We start from the raw sequence: 26,130 nt of genomic DNA, 5'->3' as shown, positions 1-26,130 counted from the left end.
AAGATTCTGCTTGAAATACATGTCCAGTGAATATCTTCTGCCAGCTGCCATTAAGATAAGTAGGGAATGGTAACCTTCCCAATTCTGAATCCCGATTCTAGTGCTTAAACACAACTTAAGATTCTAGTTCCAATCAGGACTCAAGTTGATTACTAAGCTTTCATTCCTGAACTAGCAGTGGAAAATTGGAGTGAGAAGAGGTTTCAACTGGGAAAAGGCCCAGCTCTAACAATATAAGTGTAATTTGCACTAGATAAAATGGATCTAAATATAGTTGCTCATCAGATGTGAAGAGTTGCCTCCCTGCAGAAGAGTTATGTCCCTCAGTATAAACTTAAACACAATTTTACAGCCCCTAACTAATGTCATCTGCAGGATTGATGGAAAGGTTATAAAGTCATTCCAAGCTTATAAAAATTAGTCAACCACTACAGAAATCTTTAAATTCAGCTCTCAATAGCTGTATATTCAGATTAGTGCAAAATTTACAGATGCTGTAACTGTGAATGCATCGATCATATTGTGCAAATCTAGTTACTCAGATTTTAGTTCTAAATCAAATCTCTACTTTCTGATGACTTGAAATGAGTTATGTAGTAGCTTGATTAGAATTAGGTTTCAGCTTCAATTATCACTTTTATAAAGTATTTACAGCACAGAAACAGACAATTCGGCCCAATAGATCCATTCTGGTGTCTATGCTCCACACGAGCCTCCTCTCACCCTTCTTCTTCTAATCTCATCAACATATCCTTCTATTCCTTTCTCCTTCATGTGCTTATCCAGCTTCCCCTTAAACTCTTCCATGCTTGCTGTGCGTAAATTGGTTGCCATGTTTCCTACATTACAACAGTGACTACACTTCAAAAAGTACTTCATCGGCTTTGGGACATCCTGAGGCCGTGGAAGACACTATATAAATTTTTATTTTACTTTCTTTCTTTTGAAAGATTATTAGCCCTGAATAATGGAACTTTTTTCTTCTTTTTGCATCAAGGACTGCAGAGATTAAATACCGAATAAAACTCCCTTACACTGTCCATAAAATACACTTAATCTTGACCTCACCACAATGGCATTTCCGGGGCGATTTTCCCTGGATACTTTAGGCGCTAAAGAGCCTCCGAGGTGGCCAAGGTGGGGTCTTAAGCTGCAACGCCAGTTTAGCCTGCGTTTAGCGCAAGACACCATCTTGGTAAAAGAGTTGAAGTGCGCGCTAGGAACGGCCACCTGGAGGAATATTAAGGGGCTGATTGACGATTACATTTCCTGCTCATTAAAGAGGCTGCACGGCATTTTGGTGGGTAGCACTTCAATTAATGACCTCTCCTAACAGCGATCAGCTGAACAGGAGTAAACAAGTTGTTAGTCAGGATTTTGAATACTACTTAAAGCTATGCTCAGCTGTCAATGTTCACTAGCTGATTGAGATTGACTGACTAGATTGCGTTTGCGACATATCGGGAGACTTTTTGGGACACTTTGTCAAGACTTCACCAACACTATCAACAGTTTTCCCGGAAATTCTCTCAGGACTTCATCTAAAAAGAGTGAGTGCTGAGTCATCAGGAGAAAGGGAGTGCTTGGGCATCTTGCTAGGGGTCCCCCTTGCTCTGCATGACGATATGGGGGAGCAGATGAGGCCAGGCAGAGCAGCACCAGCTGCTGCAGGGGAGAGGGACAGGAGGGCAAAGAGGCCTCTGAACAGGAGACCCTATCCACCCAGGGTCTTCAGAGAGCACTACTCCTACATTCACATGACCCAAGGAGGTCATCACAAATATATGTGGCCTTGTGGAATGAAGACTCAGAGGTCGCAGCACAGCCAGTACTGCATTGCTTGTGGCAGTCAAGGTCACAGTAGCACTTAATTTTTATGCCACTGGAACCTTCCAGGCTGCCACAAGTGATATAAGTCAGATATCACAATCCTCTACACTTCTGTATAAGGGAGGCTGCTGCTGCTCTATATGGTCTGAGGAATGAATATATATCATTCCGTATTGCCAAAGAAGACCAGAGGCAGAGAGCTCTAGTATTCGACAGGATTGCAGGATTCCCCATGGTCCAGGAAGCCATTGACTGCACACATGTGGCTATGCGAGCCCCTCATTTAAACTCCGAGATGTTCAGGAACAGGAAGGGATCCATTCCCTCAATGTGCAGCTTGTGTGTGACCACCGGCAGTGCATCATGCAGGTGAATGACCCGCTATCCGGGGAGCTGCCACAATGCGTTTATAATGAGACACTCATTCATCCCACAGATCTTTGAGCCCCAACGCAATGTGCATGGCTGATTACTAGGTGACAAGGGACTCTGATGCCATGGCTCCTGACTCCCCTGAGAAAACCTTGACACGAGCTGAGCACTTATACAATGAGAACCACTCAGCCACCAGGAATATCATTGAGGAGACCATTGGGGTCCTGAAGCAGAGGTTTAGATGCCTTGACCGGTCAGGAGGTGCCCTGCAGTACTCGGCCGAGAAGGTCTCCAGATTCGTGGTGATTTGCTACATGTGCCACAATCTGGCGATCATGAAAGACCAGCCATTACCACCAAAAATTGTGCCAGAGGATCAGGGTCAGTAGCCGGAAGAGGAGGAGCAGGAGGAGGAAATGGAGGGGGACAGGGGAAGCACCAGAAGGATCCATGTAGATAGCCCGTACCTGGGAGGGACGCTCGCCGCCATCTAATAGAAGAGCGCTTTTGAGAGACATGCTCCACCATCAGACTCCGGAGCACTGTTGCCACATGTTTTACCTTCCACGACTGAGGATCCATCAGGAAGTCCAGCATCTGCACACAGTCCTTTCAACTCCTTCCCCATGAAGACCACGATAAAAAAGACCACCAATTCCACAACTACCCAATTATCATAATCAATCTTTATCTGCAGCACAATCAAATGATGGAAACATCGCATAACTAATAAATATTAAACTATTCACGCTTAGTACTTGCCCTTAGTGGCTATCTATAAGTGCTTTTGCCTAATCTAGTGCTTCTATGAAGTGCAACCCCTGTGGCAACAGCAGGCCAGGTGGATAGCTGCTGAGATTCTGAAGAGGGCAGTTCAGATGCCCTCCTGCAACGCCCTGGAGAGGCTGTGGGCCGTGATGGCCCCACCTCAGACTGCACCATCTCAGCATAGGCTTTGTTATAAATCTCATCATCATCAAGGAACTACTCATGAAATAACGCTGGATGGCCAGCTGGTGGCGCCGTCCAAGGAGTATAAATACTCGGGCGTGGGCCCAGCTTTCCAGGGACATTTTGTAAGACAAGGAACTAGTGAAGTACAACTAGACCTCCATGTTCTGAAACAAGTTGATTAAAGCCTTGCTTTATGCTCAAACCAAGTGCGTAGTGAGTTTTATTACATCAATTTAATCAACTTGATATCGACTCCACGCTTTGGGTGATTTTGGGAACAGCCAGCTACGACTCGAACCGTAGAAGGGAACTCAGACAAGTAATCGATCCATCATGGAGAAACTACTCAGACCCGCCCGTCTCGACCTGGACCTGAATTCACTTACAGCCGCTAAGGTATGGAAACACTGGTATCGTACCTTTAGCAACTTCCTTGAGGAGTGTGGTGAGAATGTTCCTAACAAGTTACGAATGCTTGCTAATTATGTATCCCCTCATGTGTTTGATTATATCGAAGACTGTGTAGACTATGACGCCGCTATCCAAATACTACAGCAGCTATATGTCAAGTCCCCAAATGAAATTTTTGCTCGGCATCTACTGGCCACAACTCGACAACAACCCGGGGAATCACTTGACAAATTCCTTCAGAAACTTCGCAGGCTCAGCAAGGATTGTAATCTTAAAGCTGTTACAGCTGAGCAGTACCAGGAGGAGTTAATTCGTGATTCCTTTATTAATGGGATTGCGTCTCCCTTCATATGTCAGCGTCTGTTGGAGAATAAAACCCTCAAGTTACAGGCTGCCTATGACCAGGCATGTTCTCTGGACTTAGCAAAGAGGAATGCAGACACCTATCTTTCACCACGTGCACGGGCTGCTGCTATCACTTTTAGTGACTCCTTCGATAGGCCTCGGGCGGATGCCCTCACGGATGACGACTCCAACTTGGCTGATGTCAACCCTAACCTAGAAACCTACACTGATGACGACCCCGCCCTAGCGGCATCTTGGCAATCTGGAAGGAAGTGTTTCTTTTGTGGAGGTGCGTTCTATTATAGGAAATTTTGTCCTGCTCGTAACGCGACCTGCAATCATTGCAGCAAGAAAGGTCACTTTTCTATGGTATGCCAGTCAAGAGCCGCTGTTAGTAAGAAAGGCCACTTTTCTAAGGTATACCGGTCGAGAGCTCCTGTTAGTTTTGCAGCTACTATCTATAAAACTGCTCCTCCCCCCAAGAGCCACTACTAAGGTTACAGCTGCAATCTATAAAACTGCTCCTCCCCCAAGAACCACTACTAAGGTTACAGCTATCAAGGGTCAAACTGCCCCTCCTCCCATCACAGCTATTTTTCCCCAAAGTTTGTCCCATGCAGCCACGAAGGTTTCGGTAAATGGACACATTTTGAGTGCACTAATCGACTCATGCAGCTCTGACAGCTTCATTAGTGAGCGGGCTGTCAGTAAGTTAAAACTGCGTATTTACCCCTCGGACAGGGAAATTGCAATGGCTCTGACGACACTGACCACCAATTCTTCCGGCTTTTGTCTTGTCGACCTTATTCTCAATGGCCGCACTTATTTCTCCACCCGGCTTGGGGTGCTCAAGAACCTATGCAGTGATGTGCTCCTGGGACAGGATTTCCAGAAACAACACAAAAGACTCACTTTCAAGTTTGGAGGGTCAAAGCCGGAGCTTACTATTTCCAAAGTACCGTTGTATGCGCTTTCGGCGGCTTCGCTCGATGAGCCCTCCTTGTTTGCCAATCTTTCCCCCCGATGTAAGCCCATAGTCACCAAATCACGACGTTTCAGCCAAGATGATCGATCCTTTATCGAGGCAGAAATCTCTCGCGTTCTAGCTGACGGTATCATTGAGCCATGTTCATCTTCCTGGCAGGCTCAAGTCATCGTTGTCAAAAATCCTCTGAAGCAACACAAGAAACGTCTTTGCATCGATTACTCGCAAACTATTAACCAGTATACTGACCTGGATGCCAACCCACTACCACACATCGATGACATGGTCAATAACTTTGCAAACTACAAGGTATTTTCAACCTTTGATTTAAAGAGCGCATAACATCAAGTACTGTTAAAGGACTCTGACACAAAGCATACGGCCTTTGAGGCCAATGGTCGGCTTTACCAGTTTTGTCGCCTTCCATTTGGGGTCGCCAATGGGGTGGCCGTCTTTCAACGGGCAATGGATAGCCTAGTCAAACAGGAGAACTTAACGGACACTTTTCCATATCTGGATAATATCATCATTGCTGGTCATGACCAGAAGGAGCATGATGCCAACCTCCAGAAATGTTTTGACTTTCTCTGTCGTCGCAACTTAACCTTAAATGAGTCCACATCTGTGAAATCAGTACCATCAGACAACATCCTTGGCTACTGGGTGGGCAACGGTGTCATCAAACCGGATCCGGAGTGACTTTGTCCGCTACAGGGCAGCACGGTGGCATAGTGGTTAGCACTGTTGCCTCACAGCGCCAGGGACCCGGGTTCAAATCCGGCCTCGGGTGACTGTCTGTGTGGAGTTTGCACATTCTCCCCGTGTTTGCGTGGGTTTTCTCCGGGTGCTCCGGTTTCCTCCCACAGTCCAAAGATGTGCGGGTTAGGTTGATTGGCCATGATAAAAATTGTCCCTTAGTGTTAGGGGGGATTAAATACGTGGGGTTACGGGGTTACTGGGATAGGGCTTGTGTGGGATGGCTGTCAGTGTAGGGACCAGGTGCTAGGGTTTGGATGATCAGCCATGATCTCGTTGAATGGCGGAGCAGGCTCGAAGGGCTGAATGGCCTACTCCTGCTCCTATCTTCTATGTTTCTATGTAGGAGCTCCCTCCCCCTACGAATCTCAGCTCTCTTCGTCAGGCACTCGGCATGTTCGCCTATTATGCGAAATGGATACCCCACTTCTCCGACAAGATCCAGCCCCTGCTTCACACAAAGTCATTTCCATTGGAGGCAACAGCTATTTCAGCTTTCAATCTCCTCAAGCGACAACTGGAAAAAGCCACGCGTCGTTCCATTGATGAAAATCTTCCTTTCGTGGTCGAGTGCGATGCATCGGATGTGGCGACCTCTGCTACCTTGAATCAAGGTGGTCGACCCGTTGCATTTCTGTCCAGAACTTTGCAGGGTAGCGAGCTCCATTATCCTCCTGTCGAGAAGGAGGCTACGGCCATCATCGAAGCTGTACATAAACGGAGTCATTTTCTCGCTCGTTGCCATTTCACACTTATAACCGATCAGCGCTCCGTGGCCTTTATGCTGGATAACCAGAAATGCACTAAGATCAAGAATAACAAAATACAACTCTGGAGGATGGAATTGGCCGCCTTTGGATACACCATACATTATCGACCCGGCAAAGAGAATGTGGCCCCAGATACCCTCACGCAGGCATTCTGCTCTTCTATGTCAACTTCGACTCTTGCGGATCTTCATACTGACTTATGCCATCCTGACGTTACCCGTATGGTGCACTTTGTGCGATCTAAAAATCTCCCATTTTCTACGGAAGATGTGAAACGAACATGCTCCTCCTGTAGAATTTGTGCGGAATTAAAACCGCAATTCTTCCGTCCATCGGATGGCTTGCTCATACACACTATGCAGCCTATGCAGCGACTCAGCATTGACTTTAAAGGGCCATTGCCTTCCTCAACGTGAAACACCTACTTACTTACTATGGTGGATGAATATTCACGCTTTCCTTTTGCTTTCCCGTCCCAATATGTTTACTTCCACAGTGATCAAATTCCTTGATCAAGTCTTTTACCTTTTTGCGGTACGGCCAATTTCATCCACTCTGATTGGGGTCCCTCCTTCATGTCAAGCGAACTCAAAAGTTATCTCTCCCAAAGGGGAATCGCCACAAGTAAAACAACACCGTACCATCCCATCGGTAACGGACAGGTTGAGAGATACAACGCTATCATTTGGAACGCTGTTCGTCTTGCGCTGAGGTCACGCAACCTACCAGACCAGCAGTGGGAAACTATGCTCCCTGACGTGTTGCATTCCATCAGGTGTCTCCTTTCTACGTCTACCAATGTCACACCTCACGAGTGATTCTTCAGCTTCCAGCGTCGCTCCACCCATGGGACGTCTCTACCGTCATGGTTGGCAGCTCGCGGCCCCGTGCTGCTCCGAAGATTCGTCCGATCGTCTAAAAACGATCCTCTCGTCGACGAGGTAGCACTCACGGGCTTCAATCCCACGTACGCGCACGTGCGGAACCCTGATGGCCGTGAGTCCACCGTTTCGCTCCGGGACCTGGCTCCCTGTCCAGCCGGTCCCACGGACCTAACTGATAGAGGGACCCATGGGGATGATGCCGACACTCTGCGCTCCCCCGAAGATGACGCCCTACCTGGGACATCGAGAGATCTGCCAGCTGCTCCACCAGATCCACTCGGGGAGCCGGGCGCTCCCCATGGGATGGCCACCCGAGGCCAGGACGCCAGTCAATCCCCAGCTATCCAACAGGATGAAGCCAGTTCTGCGCCTGTGGGGACCCGCACCCGGAGTCACGATCTCCCCAGCCTCCCTCGGGTCAATCAGAGCAACACGGGCCCTGTCGATCCACCGGTATGGATCAAGCGGCCCAGGGACCAAGACATGGTCCGGGGAGACGTGCCTTCTAGCCATAAACAAAAATCTAAAAGACTGCGGCTATTCGTGGTCCGCCTAATCCGTTAAGAGGAAGTCGTCGGACTTCCAAATCTATTAGGCAGGAAGAATGTTATAAATCTCATCATCATCAAGGAACCACTCATGAAATAACGCTGGATGGCCAGCTGGTGGTGCCGTCCAAGGAGTATAAATACTCGGGCATGGGCCCAGCTTGACAGGGACATTTTGTAAGACAAGGAACTAGTGAAGTACAACTAGACCTCCATGTTCTGAAACAAGTTGATTAAAGCCTTGCTTTATGCTCAAACCAAGTGCGTAGTGAGTTTTATTACATCAGGCTTCAGTTGTCTGGGCCGCCCGGCTGACAGGCAACTACAAGGGCAATGGTGGAGTGGTGGGAGAGGAAGCAGTAATGATGGCATCTGAAGAGAGGCCAGTAGGTTCCTGCTCCATGATTCCTATGCCACTACCTCGGGGCCTCTGTTCAGCCAGCCCAGTGATGTGGGGAAAGACAGATCTCTAGCCATCGGAGACCCTCTACAAACCCCTTTCAACCAAGGAGCCCAGAGCTACCATGGCAGTTGCATGAGCTTTCATTGCTGTTCGATGCAAGCTGCAATGACTGCATTGGAAGCTGCAACCTCAGTCATCAGACGCTGCATGATGTCGGGCTCCACAGATCTCTGGCTAGAATTGGCCCACCTCTCCACGCTGGAGAGGATGGGTTCCAGGCTCTCCGTCAAGCCATGGACCAAGGTGGAGGCAGACTCCTCCAACCCCCTAGCCATGACCCGTAAACTTTCAGGCAGGCTGTCCATTGCACCAAGCATTTGATTTGTCAGACCCATCAACCTTCCTCTGAAGCTTGTCCCTGCAAGGTCCTCATCTGACTCCCCTACAGCAGAACTAGTTTGCTGCCTTGCGCTCCCCCCCCACCGCCCCACTCCCCGGCAAGGTGGCACCTGTGGTGTCCCTTCCACCCGGCATGGCTGCTGCCCACTAGTGCTGGTGGGTCCCACTGTGAGGATCCCTCTTCTAACTTAACCTCTAAGTTACGTGTGGTGCTGGTCTCTGAGCTGGTGCCTGCGACAGTGGTAGCCATTGATGCAATGCATTCTTCCACGCTCTCCTCCTCTTTCTCCAGTCGACGAGGTGGCTCTTGCTCATCTTGCACTTGCTCCAGGGGGGCAAGGTGGCTCCTGCTCCTAGGAACCTGCAATGATAAAGCTAGAAGGTAGGGTGCAGTGCATGTGGCCACTATAGGAGGATGTGTGTGATGAGACTAATTGGAGCTTGGGAGTGAGGGTCACTTTGGGATTTTAGGGATCAGGAATTGTTGTGCATCTGTAAGGAAGCTGGAATGGCCACATACCTCTAGGCGATATGCCCCCTGCTTTGCCTCTGGTCACGGCATCTCCCATTCCCCTCCCTATCATGGCCAGTACTGCCTCCTCAAGGGGAGTGGTGTCATGCAGGTGTGCTTGACCTCCCCCGGTCAGGTCCTGCTGACATCTGTTATGCGCTATCTTGTCCTGGAAGAGAAAGAGTGGTGATTGTGAATGAGTGTATTGACAGGTGTGTTTGTGTGTGTGTGTGAGATGTGAGTAATGTCTGTGAAGGATGCAATAGTGTGGGGTACGTGAATGTCAGTGTATAGTTAGATGGTGGATGAAGTGTGTTGAGGTTGTGATGCTAGTGGTGATGCAGTTATTGAGAAGTGTGTTTGTGAGATGGGATCTTACCTTGGCCACTCGGGTCAAGTTGTTAAACTTCTTGCGACACTGGAGCCATGTCCTGGGGCCAGGGCTCCTGGCTGTCACCTCCCGGGCGATCTCCCACATGCACTGCATTAGCTGCCTCTGTGGCCTCCTTACCCCTCTGCGGGTAGAGGATATCCCTCCTCCTTTGTATCTCCTCCACCGGGACCTCCAATGCCGTATCTGGGAACCTCAGCACCCTCTCTCTAGGTCCCTGAGCCATCCTTCCACGTTGCCTTCTCTCCCAGCTAGCACACTCCGCACCGTCAGTGGAAGTGAGTGAGTGCAGGCTACATATACAGCTCCAGGAAAATTGTATCTAATCAGCGCTTGAGTACTAAATGTGCAGGTGTCGGTTTCAGCGCCTGCAGGCACTTTTGAATCATGATAATCATCGATTAGCCTGAAAATTGCATGCTAAATCCACACTTTCAAACAGGCGTTTCTTATTAGCACTGTACCCATTTAGTGCCGGTTTTCACCAAAATAACCCCCTTAGGTTTCCTGCCTAATTGTTCTCGTTGCCTATCAGTGAAATTGCCAAATTGGTGACAGTCTTGGATTATGCCTGGCGTAAGGCTGTAGAATTGTGCTCACTATGATCTGGGTCAAGACTATTAAACATGGTTTCATTTAGGAACCTGACAGCAGAAAGAGATTTTCAAACCTAAATTTCAGAGATCAAAAGAAGAGAGTTCTAATCCATTCTCTCACCCTGTTGCACATGTTTTATGTAATATAACCTTCTTAAAATAATCTTGAAATTAAGAATATTGTAAAGTAGAATGAATGATTTAAGCAACATTTTGTTCCTTTTGGATACAGAAATGCTATTTCAGTCTTCAAACAGTTAAATTGATATTAAAACTGTAGTTCATAAAGTTATGTTCATAATTTATAGCTCTCAAGATGCACCTTCACTGAAGAACAAGATGGATCGTTCACACTTGGCTTCATCGCAGGTTAGGTGATAAACAGTTTCTTCTGCTGTAGGCAATCTTAAATGCTGTGCTGAAAGATAAATCTTCACATTACTCAAGTGAAATATAATAAGACTGAATATTCCATACACAGTATAGATTAGAAAGCATTCACAGCGTCAGAGATAAAGTTGCTGTTCTTCATATTTTGAGTGACGTTATCCTTTCGAATATTGAAGTTTTAGAAATTAAATGTAAATTAGTGTTTATAAATTATATAAGGTTCCATGAACATCCTCCGACTGCGGAACCCGGCGCATAGTGCAAAAAACAAGGCTGAAGCGTTCGCGACCACCTTCAGCCAGAAATGTCGAGTAGATGACCCTTCTCGGCCTGAGGTTCCCCCACCATCACAGATGCCAATGTTCAGCCAATTCGATTCAGCACATGATATCAAGAAACAGCTGAGTGCACTGGATACAGCAAAGGCTACAGTTTTTGACAACGTTCAGGCTGTAGTGCTGAAGACCTGTGCTCAAGAACTAGCCACGTCTTTAGCCAGGCTGTTCCAGTACAGCTACAACACTGGCATCTACTTGACAATGTGGGAAATTGCCCAAGTATGTTCTGTCCACAAAAAGCAGGACAAGTGCAACCCAGCCAATTGCCATCCTATCAGCCTACTCTCAATCATCAACGAAGTGATGGAAGGAGTTGTCAACAGTGCTATCAGGTGGCACCTGCTCACCATTAAGCTGCTCACTGATGCTTAGTTTGCATTCCGCCAGGTCCACTCAACTCCAGACCTCATTACAGCCTTAGTCCGAACATGGACAAAAGAGCTGAATTCCAGTGGTGAGGTGAGAGTGACATCAAGGCAGCATTTGGTCGGGTGTGGCACCAAGGAGCTCTAGTAAAACTGAAGTCAATGGGGATCAGAGGGAAAACTCTTCAGTGGCTGGAGTCATACCTAGCATAAAGGAAGATGGTTGTGGTTGTTAGAGGCCAATCATCTCAGCCCCAGGACATCACTGCAGGGGGGCCTCAGGGCAGCATCTTAGGCCCAACTATCATCAGTTGCTTCTCCAATAACCTTCCCTCCATCATAAGGTCAGAAATGGGGCTGATCGCTGATGATTGCACAGAGTTCAGTTCCATTCGCATTTCCTCAGATAATGAAGCAGTCCATTCCCAGATGCAACAAGACCTGGAGAACATCTAGGCTTAGGCTTTTAAATAGGAAAAACCGCGCATGCACGGTATTTTGAATGGACCACACAGCTCCTTAAAGTGGACTGCGCACCCAAAAAAAAATTAAAGGGAACATTGTTGGCAAGCAACATTCACGCCACACAAATGACCATCTCCATCAAGAGAGAGCATAACCACTTCCCCCTGACATTCAATGGTATTACCATTGTTGAATTCCCCCATCAAATCCTGTAGCTGCTAGAGCAGGTCAGAGGCTGGCTATTCTGCAGTGAGTGGCTCACCTCCTGATTTCCCAAAGCCTCACCACCACCTACAAGGCACAAGTCAGGAGTGCTGGAATATTGACCAATTGCTTGGGTGGGTGCAGCTGCAACACCACTCAAGAAGCTGGACACCATCCAGAACAAAGCAGTCCCATTGATCAGCAGCCCCATCCACCATCTCAACCATCCACTCCCTCCACCACTGGCGTACCGTGGCTGCTGTGTGTACTATCTACAAAATGCACTGCAGCAACTCTCCAAGGCTTCCTCAACATCACCTCCCAAACCCATAACCTCCACCACCTAGAAGGACAAGGGCAGCAGCTACATAGAAATACCATCAGCTCCAAGTTCCCCTCCAAGTCACACACTATCTTGACTTGGACATATATCACCGTTCCTTCATTTTCGCTGGGTCAAAATCCTGGAACTCACTACCTAGCAGCATTGTGGGATTACCTTCACTACATGGACTGCATTGGTTCAAGAAGACGGCTCGCCACCACCTTTTCAAAGGCAACTAGGGATGGGTAATAAATGCTGGCCTTGCTAGCAACGCCCATATCTGCAGAATGAATTTAAAAAAAGATTTTTATTATAATCATTACAGACATGATGGATATATTGCTAATATACATCAATTTTACAAGCTAAGTACTGACTGATTGAACAGTAAGATGACATTTAGAAATATCATTATATTTAGTAGAACTGTAAGATGTGTCACTTTGTTCTGATAGGCTGTTTATAATAAGCAGATATGCCCTGATGAAGAACAAGAGGACAGGGATGTTTTCCCTCACAATTTGCATTGCGAAGAGCTACAAGAATGTTTTGAATGCCTTTATGATTACTCTGTACCAAGGTATGTACATAAATATCCATCTATATGTCTATAAAATATATATTTTTTAAATTATATAACATATTAAAGTCTTGTATATAGCATGTACTTCCTCTAATACTTTCCTATTTTGTTATGCCTAGGCTGTCACTTTTAACCTATTTTCTTTCTTTCTATCTTTCTTTTTTTTCCTGTTCTCTTTCTCTTTTCCTCTCTTTCTTTCTCCATTTCTCTTGCTGTACATATAAATTATCTCTGCGACCTCCTAGCTCCATCTTCAAGATAGGTGTCACTATTATCTGAAGTGGCCACCCACCTGAACCTTTCATAAATCAGACCTTGTGCCCAATATTCACACAGCAGTGTTTCAAGTCCTTGATTATGTACTGCTTTTTTCCCAAATGTAATTTATTTAATTTTTAATAAAATAGTTTTAAAATTTCATTTGTCCAAGGTAGCCAGAGTCATAGCTGCCAACCGTGGCTACTGAGAGCAGCTGCGGTTGATTGAGTGAATTTCTATGAAAATAATGTTGTTCATCCACATCATTAAAAATCCAACAATTATCAAATACTTCAATAGCAGAAAATGAAAACACTACATCAGCGCCAAAACACACTATTCTGAAGAATCTGCTCAGCCAATCCTTAACCACATAATTAAAATTAAAAACATCCAAAAATCTTCAAATAATTAAAACATCACAGACAATACATCAAAGCACAACACACCCACATAAAAAGAAACAGAAAAATATGCAAACATAACATGGTCACAGATGGATAACCGCAACACCATAAATACCAAACGTAACCATATCAGAACAAAAAAAAAACACAACCACAACTGGTTAAAGTTATGTACAAAACTGAGAAATCATGAAACCTTTATTTATTATCTTCAAAATGAACTACTCTGGTTAGATATCTCCGGTGCAAAAAAATCCAAGCTAACACTAGGGGTATGCTATAGATCACCTTGTAAAGCATAAGAAGGAGAAATTGTTCTATGAAGAGATAAGAAGGGTGTGTGAAAAAAAGTTATTTTAAGGGAATATTTCAATCAAACTAATATAAACTGGGAAAACCCAAATGGTTTAGAGTCAGAGTTGCTAGATGTAATGCGTGACTATTTCTTGACCCAATGCATTAAGGAAGCCACAAAAGGCAATGCTCATCTTTTTTTATTGACTCAGAAGATATACAGGTTGTGGAAATCATAGCACCCTAGGGGACAACAACAATGGAATGATAAAGTTTTAAGACCATCTAGGAATCAAAAATATCCAAAACCAGGAGCCTGGTACATAACTTAAAAGATTAAATTCAGTGAAATGAGGGAACCGCTAAAGCAAATAAATTGAGGAAGGTTGTTCAATCACTTCAGCAGAATAAAACTGCAATACCTTTACAGGTATAATGCTGAGCATGCAGGATAAATACATACCCAAAACCAACAAACTCAGTTAAGCTAGCATGATGCTATATAGATCAACAACAAATTAAAAGTAAGATAAAGAGGAAAATTGGCCTGTACAAATATTGCAGGTAGAAAGGGGAAGTGGCTCACTGGGATGTAATGTAAGAAAATGCAGGAATTTATGCTAAAAGCTTGATCAGAAGGGCAGCGAGACTTGGAAAAGGACATAGAAGCTGAAGTTAAGCATAACAGTAAAAAAAATTATTTCAGTACCACAACTACAAGAGGGCAGTAAGAGAAGCGGTGAAATTGGCACAAGGCCTTATCCAATTTCTAGGCCTCAGAGGAGAACTGATAGAGGTCTTTAGAATTATGAGCAGAACCCTTTAAATGAGAAGCAAGGCCTTCTCCACTTGCAGCAACACTCCCTGTGACCTCAGCAACTTTAAATAACTGTAGAACGCTCCAAACCATTGCACAAACTTAGACAGAGTCAGTAGAACTGAAAATGCAAGTCAGCTGCAAGTTGTTGATGGTCCCTTTAAATAGCACTTCTGGGGGCTCCTTCCTGCTGCTGAATGCTTGGTCAGTGGGTCGTGATTAGGAGAGGGCATTAAAAGGAGCGGCGACGTCCAAAATGGCAGATCGTGCATCAAATCAGCGTTGCACACTCATTGACGTCACGATCTGCCTCATCTAAATATGTGGAGTGAGCACTGGCAATGGCAGCGCTATCGACCTCCCCAAAATGACAGCCGCCGTGGGACCTGTTGCAAGTGGGCGGTAAGCGAGTCGGCTGCCATTTTTTCATCAAAACTGGCCTTAGCGGCTGGCGCTAAACCCCCGAATTTCGCAGCCAGAATCTTTTTACAGAGAGAAGAACCCTAGCCTGCTCAGTCTTTCCGAATAGTTATATCCTCCAGTTCTTTTTAAGCAGAGACTTTAAGACAATTCAATGAATCTTCTAATTAACTACGAAAGATAGGCACTATTTTAGTAGGAATAAAAAAACTGCTATATAAATTGAACAGCCATCGACTGGAGTTTGGCAGTGATTGTAACAAATTGATAAATAGAGCTACCTTAATTACAAAGCCAAACCAAAGTTTTGAAGTAAACCGTTGTGGCATATAAATGACTATTAATGCACATCTGCCGATGAAATACTGCTACCATTATGAACATTTTCATATCCAAAATAGCTCTTGGAACAATTTATCTTACTTATACTTAAAATTATATTTTAGTAAACAGCTTTAGTAGCAAGAAAGTACCATCAAGTCTTGAATTAAGTGGCAAATACATCTCTAGCAATAATTACAAAAAACAAATCTGAGTTTTCTAACGCAATTTGAAATATTCCCAAGTAATAATCTCCATTAAACCATATTAATTCACATATATGCTGCACTTTATAAAAGTAAAAATCAGGTATATTTTTAATGTAGTGTAGGGGCCACCAATATTTGGATGCGGCCTATATGCTATGTCAATTTAATGCACATCAATACAATAGAAAAAAAGTGCTATTTATGCATAGTCAGAAGGATTGTCACTAGGATTTCAGTAAAATATAATGGTGGATAGCACTGCTTAGGTGAAAGTAGACACCCGGAATGTTTAGAACTTTAAACTTTGTAAGAACGGGTCTTCACAATAACCATGAGTTAAAAGAGAACTGAAGTTGATGCAATAAAGAAATGTTATAGCTCAAAATATCATAATCAAGGGGCCATCTAATTTTCCTGGTTACTTGGTTCACCGTGACATCTGATATTTAAAGTGTAACCACTATTTTCTTCTATTCAAACCAATTGTTTTCAGGTTATCCTCATCAAATAGAATCAAGTCACCAATTATGAGAAAGGTTAAGGCCGAGTAAGTACTGTGCTTGATTTGATTATGGCTATTTTCAAACTAGGGTCCCACGAAGATTTCTGATTTTTTCTATATTTGTTGACTTTACTAATGTTGTGTACCCTGCAATGATGACAGTGTTTTCCTTTGGGTAGTTAACATTACCTTTTGGAACTTATAAAAGTTTGAAAAAGTAAAGCTGTGCCAGTTTTCTAGCAAAGCTAAAATCTTGTAGGTAATGTTAATGGGAAATATGGGATTTTGCTCACCTCGGCGAGCCCGGTGGGGGCGATGTCGGTGGCGGGTCACGGTCACGCTGCTGGCTCCATCCCGCTGTCTAAAATGAATTTACGTTGATAGGGTTTGTTAAGCCCGCTCAGCGGGTTTCCCGGCCCAATTAGAGGAAGCAGGTCTGGTGACATCATTCATGACGCGTCATCAGCCAGTTTCCTTAAAGGGACCATGGCCAACTTTCTTTTGACATTTGTGCTGTCAGTGTTCTACAACACTGAAGTGCTGCAAACACTGACAATCATTGCACAGAGGTGCAGGGCTGCATCCAGGTTCTCCCATAACTCCCTCCATATGCTTATGGAGGGAGTCACAGCACGCAGAGAGGTCCTCTTCCCTTCTGATAGGCGGAAGAGACCTCCCCAGGAGATCAAAACAGCCTGGTTGGAGATTGCAGAGGAGGGCACAAGGTGAGACTGTATAAATGGCACCCATGCCGATGGATTAGATGGCAGGTGAAATAGAGATGACAGAAGCGATCTGTTAATGGTGAGAGAGGTAATGAGGTGAGACTGGATAGAGATTTTGCTGGAAATACTTGCAGCCTGCTGATTCTGTTCTGGAGGAGCAGCTTGTGGCTGAGGAAAGTGATCATCTGTCAGGTGGGAGCTTTTACTGTCAAGGAATCAGCTGGAGAAATGTCCACTGAACCCCCGCCTCAGGTTGACAGACGTGGTCCCCGAACAGCGTGGTTCCCGTGGCCATGAAGTTAAAGTTGAGCGCTGACAGACCCGACATTGGGAAAGGCACGTTGTGGCGGGTTGACAGTGAGTTCCCGACCTGCTGTCAAAAAAAACCACTTTCCCACCCGACCTGCCATCGATCTCACCCACTGACACCCGGGAAAATTCTGGCCAATATATCCTGGTCTCAGTATCAAACCCCTAAACTTCAGGCTACCCAAATTCTTGTAGGTTGGGTTGATAAGATTTAGATTGGCTCCTACTTTCTTCCAAGTCCCAAATACTACAACAGATTGTATTTACAAATTATTTACTGCTAATGTGCATTTCTCTGCAGAGAGGAGGAATTGAAATATCTTGAGTTCATCTCTGATGTTACCAGTGAAATACTGAATCGAGGATTATTTTCAAACAGGTATCACTTTACTTTCTACCTTCCATCATTGGGCTAGCCTGTAAGTTCACTCTTTACCAAAAGAACTATAGGTTCAAGTAATTTTAAGTGTAAGCTTGGGAAGTTTCAAATTGATAGTATAACTAGGTTGGAAGATTTTTTTTCAGTGACTTGTATTACATAGATACTTAATTTAATCTCTCAGAAATGTCACAAAGCACTTCATATGCAATGAATTACTTTGAAGTGGCTGTTATGTAGGTAAATGTCGCAGCCATTCTGCACACAGCAATATCCCTCAAATCTGTTTTGTCGGTGTTGGCAAAAGAAGAAATATTTGTTGGGACACTGGGAGAACCTGCCTTTCTTCAAAACAGTGCAGTGGCACCTCTAACATCCAGGTGAACAGGACCATTCTATAACCAAGAAAAAAAACACGCCTACTATGCAGCACTCCCTCAGTATGGATTGAAGTGTCAGCCTAGATTGTATGGTGTACAGTTCTGGGCACTGTACTACAGGAGACATCCTGGCCTTGGAGAGAGTACTAAGGACAATTAAGTTGATAAATAGGATTGCCACCTCTGCTATGAGGAAACACTAATGGTTCTCAGAGTTTTTACACTGGATAAGAGGCAGCTTAAAGATCACCTTACTGAAGTTTTGAAGATCTTCAAGGGAATTGATAAGTTAAATGGTGTACAATATTAACACGAGATCCAGGACAAGAGAAAAGGTGAATACACAAGAAAAGGTGAATATACAGTTAAGACATAACTTCTTCATGCAGAGGGTGGTAAGCACTGTGGATGGTGCAAATATTATGAATTAATACTTTTAAGTGGATGGTGGATACACTGTTAGCAGACAAGGGTATCTGCGGTAAAATTGGATAAGAAATTTGTGACCTTTGGTAGCTGTGCAATGGGTGGAGGTGATCCTTTCCAGTTCTGTATAGTCCTTTGTTCCTAAGTACATTGGAATATATAGGGGGCACGGCCACTTAATTTAAGTATGTCTAGTGATGTGTCGTGAATAGGAAGGTAAGTTGCGGGGGACAGGAAGGGGAGGGAGTGTTGCGATCGTGAAGAGCGGGGGTTCTGGGGTGACAGCAGCCCAGATTATTTTTGTGGGCCCCGGAGGTGCACTCCTGCTCCTCCAGGGCCTGCAAAAATAACTGAACATTTATCTTCTCTTCCATCCCCCATGGAACTGATTGGAGCCTGCTCCGACCAGTTCCTGCCTAAAATGGCAATCGGGATCCTATTTACGACCATGATTTCCATATCAAAAGGGACCTATAGCCTAAATCAGGTGGATGCTTTGGACAACCGGTGGTAGGCCCCTTTTAAATTGGAGCCAGCTGCATCGCCCGTGTTAATGGGGTGGTAAGGCTACCAACCCCATTCTGAGGCTGTTATTGCCCCGTTAACGCCAGGCAAAGGCAGTGAAAATCAACCCCCCACCACCACCTTAGATTCGAGGGAAGTTTTGAATGTTTATGTTGAGAATACAGCGTAACTTTAGACACACTATAATACATTTGTATTTGTTATTGGGAGAATGGTTGCCCTCAATGCTGGTAAATTTGGAGATCATCCCCTTCCCAATTTTCACATTTTGTAATATTTTCCAAAAAATGCAAGACGATTTTAAGGACATTTGGCTCATCTTGCAAATATTTTAAAATTTGTGTTAGATTGACTATCACTTTGATCATGAGCGTGTAATCATTTTGACCTGGCTGTCTCATAATGCGATATGCTGTGCAGATTCAGATCTCATCCATCAACCACCTTTCCTAGTGATTCCAGTGAGATAGGCACATACAGGTGGGTTCAGTGTTTCTGGCACCCATCCGAGTGAAAGTTACCAAGTATTGTACTCTTAGTAAATGAATGATAAGACTGGTAACATGCAGCTTTGTTTCAATAGCATTCCTTAAACCTTTCAGGGGAGAAATTCAGTAGGTTGTGCCACCCGTTAGCGCCTTAAGAGGGCGGTAAGTGGGTCGCAAGCCAACTGGTGCCCTGGCGCGGCACTGCCCACGCCTCCCGCTAAATTCCGCGGGACGTTAGTGGTGGCGCTAGCCGTTAGCGCTGTGCCGCTGCCGATGACATCATCGGTATGCGCAGCGCCCCGCTGACGCCCCGGCCGCAATATTCGGCAGCGCCCCCTGATTTACCGCCGGACGCTATGTCCGGCCAGTTCAGGGGGGCCTACCTGCGGCCGGGGAGGCGCAAATTAAAGGAGAGGTGCGGGGCGGCCATTTTTGTTGTTGGCCGCCTGCCAGCACCTGCCTGCGCTCCCGTCCCCGGCCTCCTGAACCCCCCCCCCCACTGCGGAGTGCCGGCTGCGTTCCACGAGCCCGGCACTTCTCTTCGGTGCCGGGCTCTTTTGTCTGCACTCCCGATCCTCAGGGGCCCGGCTGGGCCCCAGATCGCGCTGCACAAGGCCCCTCCCCTTTAAGAAGGGGAGGAAGGCCTGCAATACCGCAGCGCGACGTGCCACAGCGTGTGGCGCTGCGGCACATTGCGTCACGATATTCACTCGCAGCGCCCCAAGAGGGATGCGGGGCGCCTCCAGTAGCGCCGCGCTTCCCTTTGGGGCGCAACCACTCAATTTCCGGTGGGCGGGCGCGAATGTTTCCGGGGCGCTACTTTTAGCGCCCTGGCGAGGCTGGCGCCCCAAACAGAGCTATACTCAATTTCTCCCCCTTCCTTTCCTGGTATAAATTTTGTAAGATTTCTAAATATAATTCAATTCAACACTAATATTAAAATAATTAGGATGATAACGAGGGTTTTTTTCCCCACCCTGACTTAGTTACTGGTTTAGCACTTTTAACCCAACATATCACTGTGAAATCATTCATTCTCTAACTTTTGAACCTAAAATCTTGTAAACAAAGTTCAAATTGACTTTTTTAATTTTTAATTTTAAAAGATAGGAGCAGGAGTAGGCCATTCGGCCCTTCGAGCCTGCTCCGCCATTCAACGAGATCATGGCTGATCATCCAAACCCTAGCACCCGGTCCCTACACCGACAGCCATCCCGCCCAAGCCCTATCCCCGTAACCCCACGTATTTAATCCCCCCTAACACTAAGGGCCAATTTTTATCATGGCCAATCAACCTAACCCGCACATCTTTGGACTTATGGAGGTGATAATGCACAGCCCTGCATTAATAATATGAACTATTTTAATCTTTTATTCAGGGTTTTAGAAAGAATATTTGAACGTCGAATAGAAGAAAACAAACATCGACTAGATGAAGTGAGTATACATCTCAGGGCTCAGTATTTTCAAAACATGCATATATGTTTTATCAAATGGGAAAAAAATCTGTAGCTTTCAAATGAAAGGTTTTTTCTTTCTCCTCTATACCTGTAGGGATTGAGTACTTCCTAGCGTGTAGTTCCACTGACATTGGTCACCCTCAGTATTTCGACCAAGTAGGCATTAATCACTTGAGATCCTTGACAATGCGTCAGCAGGCTATTCAACTGTTGGGAGCACCACAGCAAAGCCCATCTGTTCTCACTGATACTCTCACACAAGCACTTCCACCAAGGAATACTGGATAGCTATCAGGCCTTGTCATCTTTAGGCTGGATTTCTTCAACCTTTTTCTTTGCCAACCTTCCAAGCTCAACATTACACAAACTCAAACTCATCCCGGACTCTGCTGCTTGTATCCTACCTTCTACCAAAACGTACTTTCCCATCATCCCCTTGCTGACCTTCATTAGCTATCCTTCCCTCAGCACATCAGCTTTAAAATCTCCGAACTGAAATCTCTCCATGGCCTCGCTTCTCCTTTCTCTGGAATAGTTTTTCTAAACCTCTCCACTTTACTACCTAGTCCCAACCTTTAAAAAACAATTTCCACCATTCCGTCCCTGTGAGCCCGAGTGGGAGTGCAGTAGTATGCAATCAGCCATTATGTCATTTATTCTGACCCATTGTCTAACTGCATAGCTACCACATCAGCTGTTGGCATTTAGCTAGTGAGCTTCTATGCTGCCATTTATTCATGGCGTAGCAATATAGCACTATTGAACCAGCACAACATGTTTAGAACAGACAATAAAGGAATTTTGGGACTGTTGAAAATGCTGGTTACCATAGTAATTGTGTCAGATGGCTGAGCAGATGTGGCTCATTAAACTCCAATCAGATATAAATGTTTCCACAGGCCTGGCTACAGATGCACATTTTTAATTCTTCAAACTTCCATAAAATGATAATGCACAATAACTATTTGCTTACAGTTTCATATGTTACTTTAAAGAGTTCTGCTCAAGCCTTTTAAAAGCAATCACATTACAAAGCATCGATACTTTATAATTTCCTACACGACAGCCCAACGATTTTTTTTTTGTGTTCCTTGTGTTTAACAGAAATGAACACTGGGACTTGCAGAGACACATTTCTGTGCAGAGATGTACATTAACACATGATTTCCTGTTTACAGGAAAAGTTACTTAGAAAGGAATAGGTTTTTGTTATGTGGCCTGCTACAAACAATATCATTCTAAATTATGGAAACCCATGAAACTCCGGGGCGTTGTTAGGATTCATACTGGGCCAGGCTGTGAAGCAATGGGATAGTCCGGAGCCTAAATTATTCTTGGAGTAAAATGACAGTAAGTGGTATTGATAGCTTTCTAGGTAATATAGGGATTCAAGATAAATTTGGCGATTGCTAATGCTGGAAACAGAGAACAATTGAAGCCCCCAGCACTAGAGGGTGAGGCAGCTCTCTGCTTGGAAAGGATGACACAGGGAGTTCTAACTGAAAGCGTTTTTTTCATATTCTCTTTTTGCACCTCTTATTACTTTATTTGTATCCCTTTGTTGCTTTTTATAGCTCTCCAAGTCTGCTGGATTTCCACTTTTCCTTACATTTGTACAAGCCTTTTTTTTAGCTTGATACTGTCTCTTACCTCATTCGTTGACAATGGTTGCTTAACTACACAAGTGGCCCCTTTGCCTTTTAGGGGCATGTACCTGTTTTATATTATACCAAATACTATTTTGAAGACTTCCCAATGTTTGTCTGTAGGCTTACCAATTAACAGTTCAGCCCTATTTACTGTGGTCAACTCATTTCTCATCTCTTCGAAGTTTGCCTTCCTTAAATTTCAAGCCCTGCTTTGTGACTTTCCCATCACCCTCTCAAACCTAATATCAAATTCAATCATATTACAGTCACTATTCCCAAGATATTTCCTTACCATCAGATTCTAATAGGCCCAGAAATTCGGGTTGGGGGCTTCCCACGGGTGCAAGCCCCCGACCTGCACTTACCTAGCGCGCCAGCCGTTGAGCTGTGGGCCCGCATGGGATTCTGATCCTGGGCCTGCTCCAACTGCCGGCACGCAGTGCTTGCGTATCCCAGGGGCGCAGTTAGTTCGATGCGTCCCCTGGGATCACATGGGCCATGGAGAGCCAATGGTAGCAGGGAATGCTTCATTCATAAGTTTGACAGGAAGAGCTGTCAAACCTATAAATACTATAAGCCCCAAAACAACACTAAAACTTCAAATAAATTTTTTTTAAAAATCACATTTTTAAAATAACTATAAATGACATGAAATAACTATTTTAAACAATAATTTAAATTTTTGAAAAAATTAATTACATTTTCTAATGGGGCTAAAAATAAACTTAACTTTCTTTAAAGTATTTTAAAATAAACCTGTGGAAAAAATGTTTTAATTTTAATTAATTCACCACTTACCTTGTTAAAAGCAGGCCTTGCGCCTGCTTTTTAAAAGTGTAACTGCTGGAGAATTACCCTCCCGGAGAAACCTGCAAAAAAAACGTAAGTTCGATGCACACGCGTTGCCTCTCCGGCGCACGCATTCCACCTGTCAACCCCTTCTTTCAGGGGAACGGAAATGCCAGTTTCCCGCGCATGGGCAGTGCATGCACGAAACCGGCACTTTCGTTGGACCTACGCGTGAGTACCCAGTGCGTACTCACGCGTTGAGACCCGAATTTCTGGGCCACTAACTAATTCTGGTTTGTTACAGATCACCAAATCTAGTATGGCCTACTTTTGTAAGTGGGGAATTTAGTGGCGGAGAACGGGCTGCAGGCCAATGAGAGTGGGGACCACATATGCAACATGGCAGAATCAGCCATAAACTGGCCAGACAATAGGAGTGGCCCAGAATGGGCCCGGATAAAACACTTTGGTAGAAAATTGTCTCAGCCCAGACTCGGCGCTACAGAGGCAGCATGCACCCGAACCAAGAGGCCCAAAAATCAATAGAAATTGATCCTCAGGCCTCATCTGAATAATTGGGGTGAGATGCCGGCACTGGTCACGCCTCTACAGGCAACTCGCCCAATAGAGAACAACAACTTTGGGCTAACAACAGAAAATGCTGGAAAAACTCTGCAGGTCAGGCAACATCCGTGGAGAGAAATTTGAGTTGACGTTTCGGGTCGAAACCCTTTTTCAAAACTGGAAAGGAAATAAAATAGATCGAAGGCAGGGCTGCGATTGAACAAAAGAAGTAAAAGAGACCAGCAGCGTCCCTCGGGTAAGTTCTGGCTCGGGTTGGGGGTGGGGGGGTCAATCACGACACCTATGGAGTCGGGGAAGCACTTTCGCTCCTCCTAGCTCCACAGAAAGGGTTTTGAAAAAAAAAAAGAAATTCTCAGACTTACCTTTGTTGGCGGCCGCTGCTGAATCCTGAGGCCTGACGCCTGCCACGCTGATTGGGAGCTCATTTTTAAAGGGGGTCTTTCAACAGGCATTAGGCCACTTGTATATGTTAATGAGGGACCGAATGCCCGTTTTCGAAGTCCACACGGAACACCTCAAAAATAGGCCCCGCACAGGCAATCCTACTACTTACAGGAAACTTTCAATTTACCGGCACCTAAATAACCGGAAATTTCGGTTAACTGGCAAAATTCAGGAGTAGGTTCAGGTAACTTTTATTACTTGCCTTCCTCCATCTGTTGCTGTGCAAGGGTGTGGCTGCAGCTGCTGCTAAGCTACAGAGACACTTGCAACTTGTGGCCATTGTTCTGAACCTGTTGCTAAGCAACAGGGTTTGTTGCTTTATACAGAGCTCTCATCTCTCCATATCATTTACTATAGCTTTCGGTTATCCGGAATTTTTGATGAACTGACACCACGTCGGTCCCATCCATGCCAGATAAAAAAAAGTTTCCTGTAATTGGTCAGCTTTGCACCCATTTTATGCTCAAAAACAGGTGCAAGGGATACCAATTTCTACCCCATTACTTCATCATCTGTAGTTCAGCAGTTTGGAGATAGAATTTTTCTTTTCCCTGGCTGAAGAATGCCTAATCGAAAGTAGCACTACATCAGAGTGAAGTAATAACTACATTGATGGATGAATCGCTGCCAAGACAGTAAGACAAAAGAGTGTTCTGTAAAAAAGAAAGCTAGTAAAGGAAAAGGATTAATGTCTGTTGCTAAAATAACAACAGAAAATGCTGGAAATACTCAGCAGGCCAGGCAGCATCCGTGGAGCGAGAAACAGAGTTAACGTTTCAGGTCTGGGACCCTTCATCAGAACTGGAAAAAGCTGGAGATGTAACAGATATTAAGCAGGTGCAGAGACAGGGGGGGGGGGGGCGGGGCGGTGGGGTTAGGAGGGGAGGAAGGAATTGAAAGAACAAACTGTGCTTATGTAAGAGGCAGGAAAGATAAAATGTTGCAAATGGGAATGGCAAAATAATACAGTATGAAAAATGGGGGCAGGGGTTATTGTCTGAAATTGTTGAACTCGATGTTGAGTCTGGAAGGCTGAAAGATGAGGTGCTGTTCCTCGAGCCTACGTTGAGCTTCATTGGAACAATGTAATAGGCCGAGGACAGAGAGATCAGTGTCAGAGTGAAGCGGAGAAAAGTGACAGGCGACCGGAAGCTCAGGGTCACCCTTACAGACTGAACGGAAGTGTTCTGCAAAGCAGCCGCCCAATCTGCATTTGGTCTCCCCAATGTAGAGGAGACCGCATCGTGAGCAGCGAATACAGTATATTAAATTGCAAGAAGTACAAGTAAATCGCTGTTTCACCTGGAAGGGGTGTTTGGGGCCCTGGACAGTGGGAAGGGAGGAGGTAAAAGGGCATGTGTTGCATCTCCTGCGCTTGCACGGGAAGGTGGCAGGCGAAGGAGAAGGGCTGTTAGGGGTGATTGAGGAGTGGACCAGGGTGTCGCTGAAGGAGCGGTCCCTTCGGAATGCTGAAAGGGGAAGTGAGGGGTAGATGTGTTTGGTGGTGGGATCACGTTGGAGGTGGCGGAAATGGCGGAGGATGATCCGTTGAATGTGGAGGCTGGTGGGGTGAAAGGTGAGGATAAGGGGAACCCTATCGTGGTTCTGGGAGGGAGGGGAAGGGGTGAGAGCAGAAGTGCGGGAAATGGAATGGACACGGTCAAGGGCCATGTCAACCACTGTAGAGGGGAATCCTTGGTTGAGGAAAAAGGAAGACATGTCAGAAGCACTGGTATGGAAGGTGGCATCGTCAGAACAGACGCGGCAGAGACGGAGAAACTGGGAGAATGGAATAGAGTCCTTACAGGAAGCGGGGTGAGAGGAAGTGTAGTCCAGGTAGCTGTGGGAGTCAGTGGGCTTGTAGTGGATGTTTGTCGAAAGCCGATCGGCAGAAATGGAGACGGAGAAGTCAAGG

At 45.3% G+C, this 26,130-nt stretch overlaps 1 protein-coding gene across 2 annotated transcripts in view; it reads left to right on the top strand.

Moving 5' to 3' along the window:
* spata7 (spermatogenesis associated 7) overlaps positions 1-26,130 on the top strand; it is a 128,212-nt gene that overhangs the window by 89,498 nt on the left and 12,584 nt on the right. Inside the window, exons 6-10 of one of the 2 annotated variants that reach the window (XM_086002896.1) lie at positions 10,467-10,527; positions 12,701-12,825; positions 16,048-16,101; positions 17,392-17,469; positions 20,668-20,725. In XM_086002896.1, coding sequence (XP_085859022.1) covers positions 10,467-10,527; positions 12,701-12,825; positions 16,048-16,101; positions 17,392-17,469; positions 20,668-20,725 — 376 coding nt within the window. The remainder of the gene's footprint in view (positions 1-10,466; positions 10,528-12,700; positions 12,826-16,047; positions 16,102-17,391; positions 17,470-20,667; positions 20,726-26,130) is intronic. The other variant, XM_086002897.1, reaches the window with a different exon arrangement.

The sequence above is a fragment of the Somniosus microcephalus genome, chromosome 12 (genome assembly GCF_052327205.1).
Source record: "Somniosus microcephalus isolate GS21.2 chromosome 12, FLI_Smic_1.0, whole genome shotgun sequence".
NCBI lineage: Eukaryota > Metazoa > Chordata > Chondrichthyes > Squaliformes > Somniosidae > Somniosus > Somniosus microcephalus.
The sequence above is the reverse complement of the archived record's forward strand: the minus strand, read 5'-3'. Positions and strand labels throughout refer to the sequence as shown.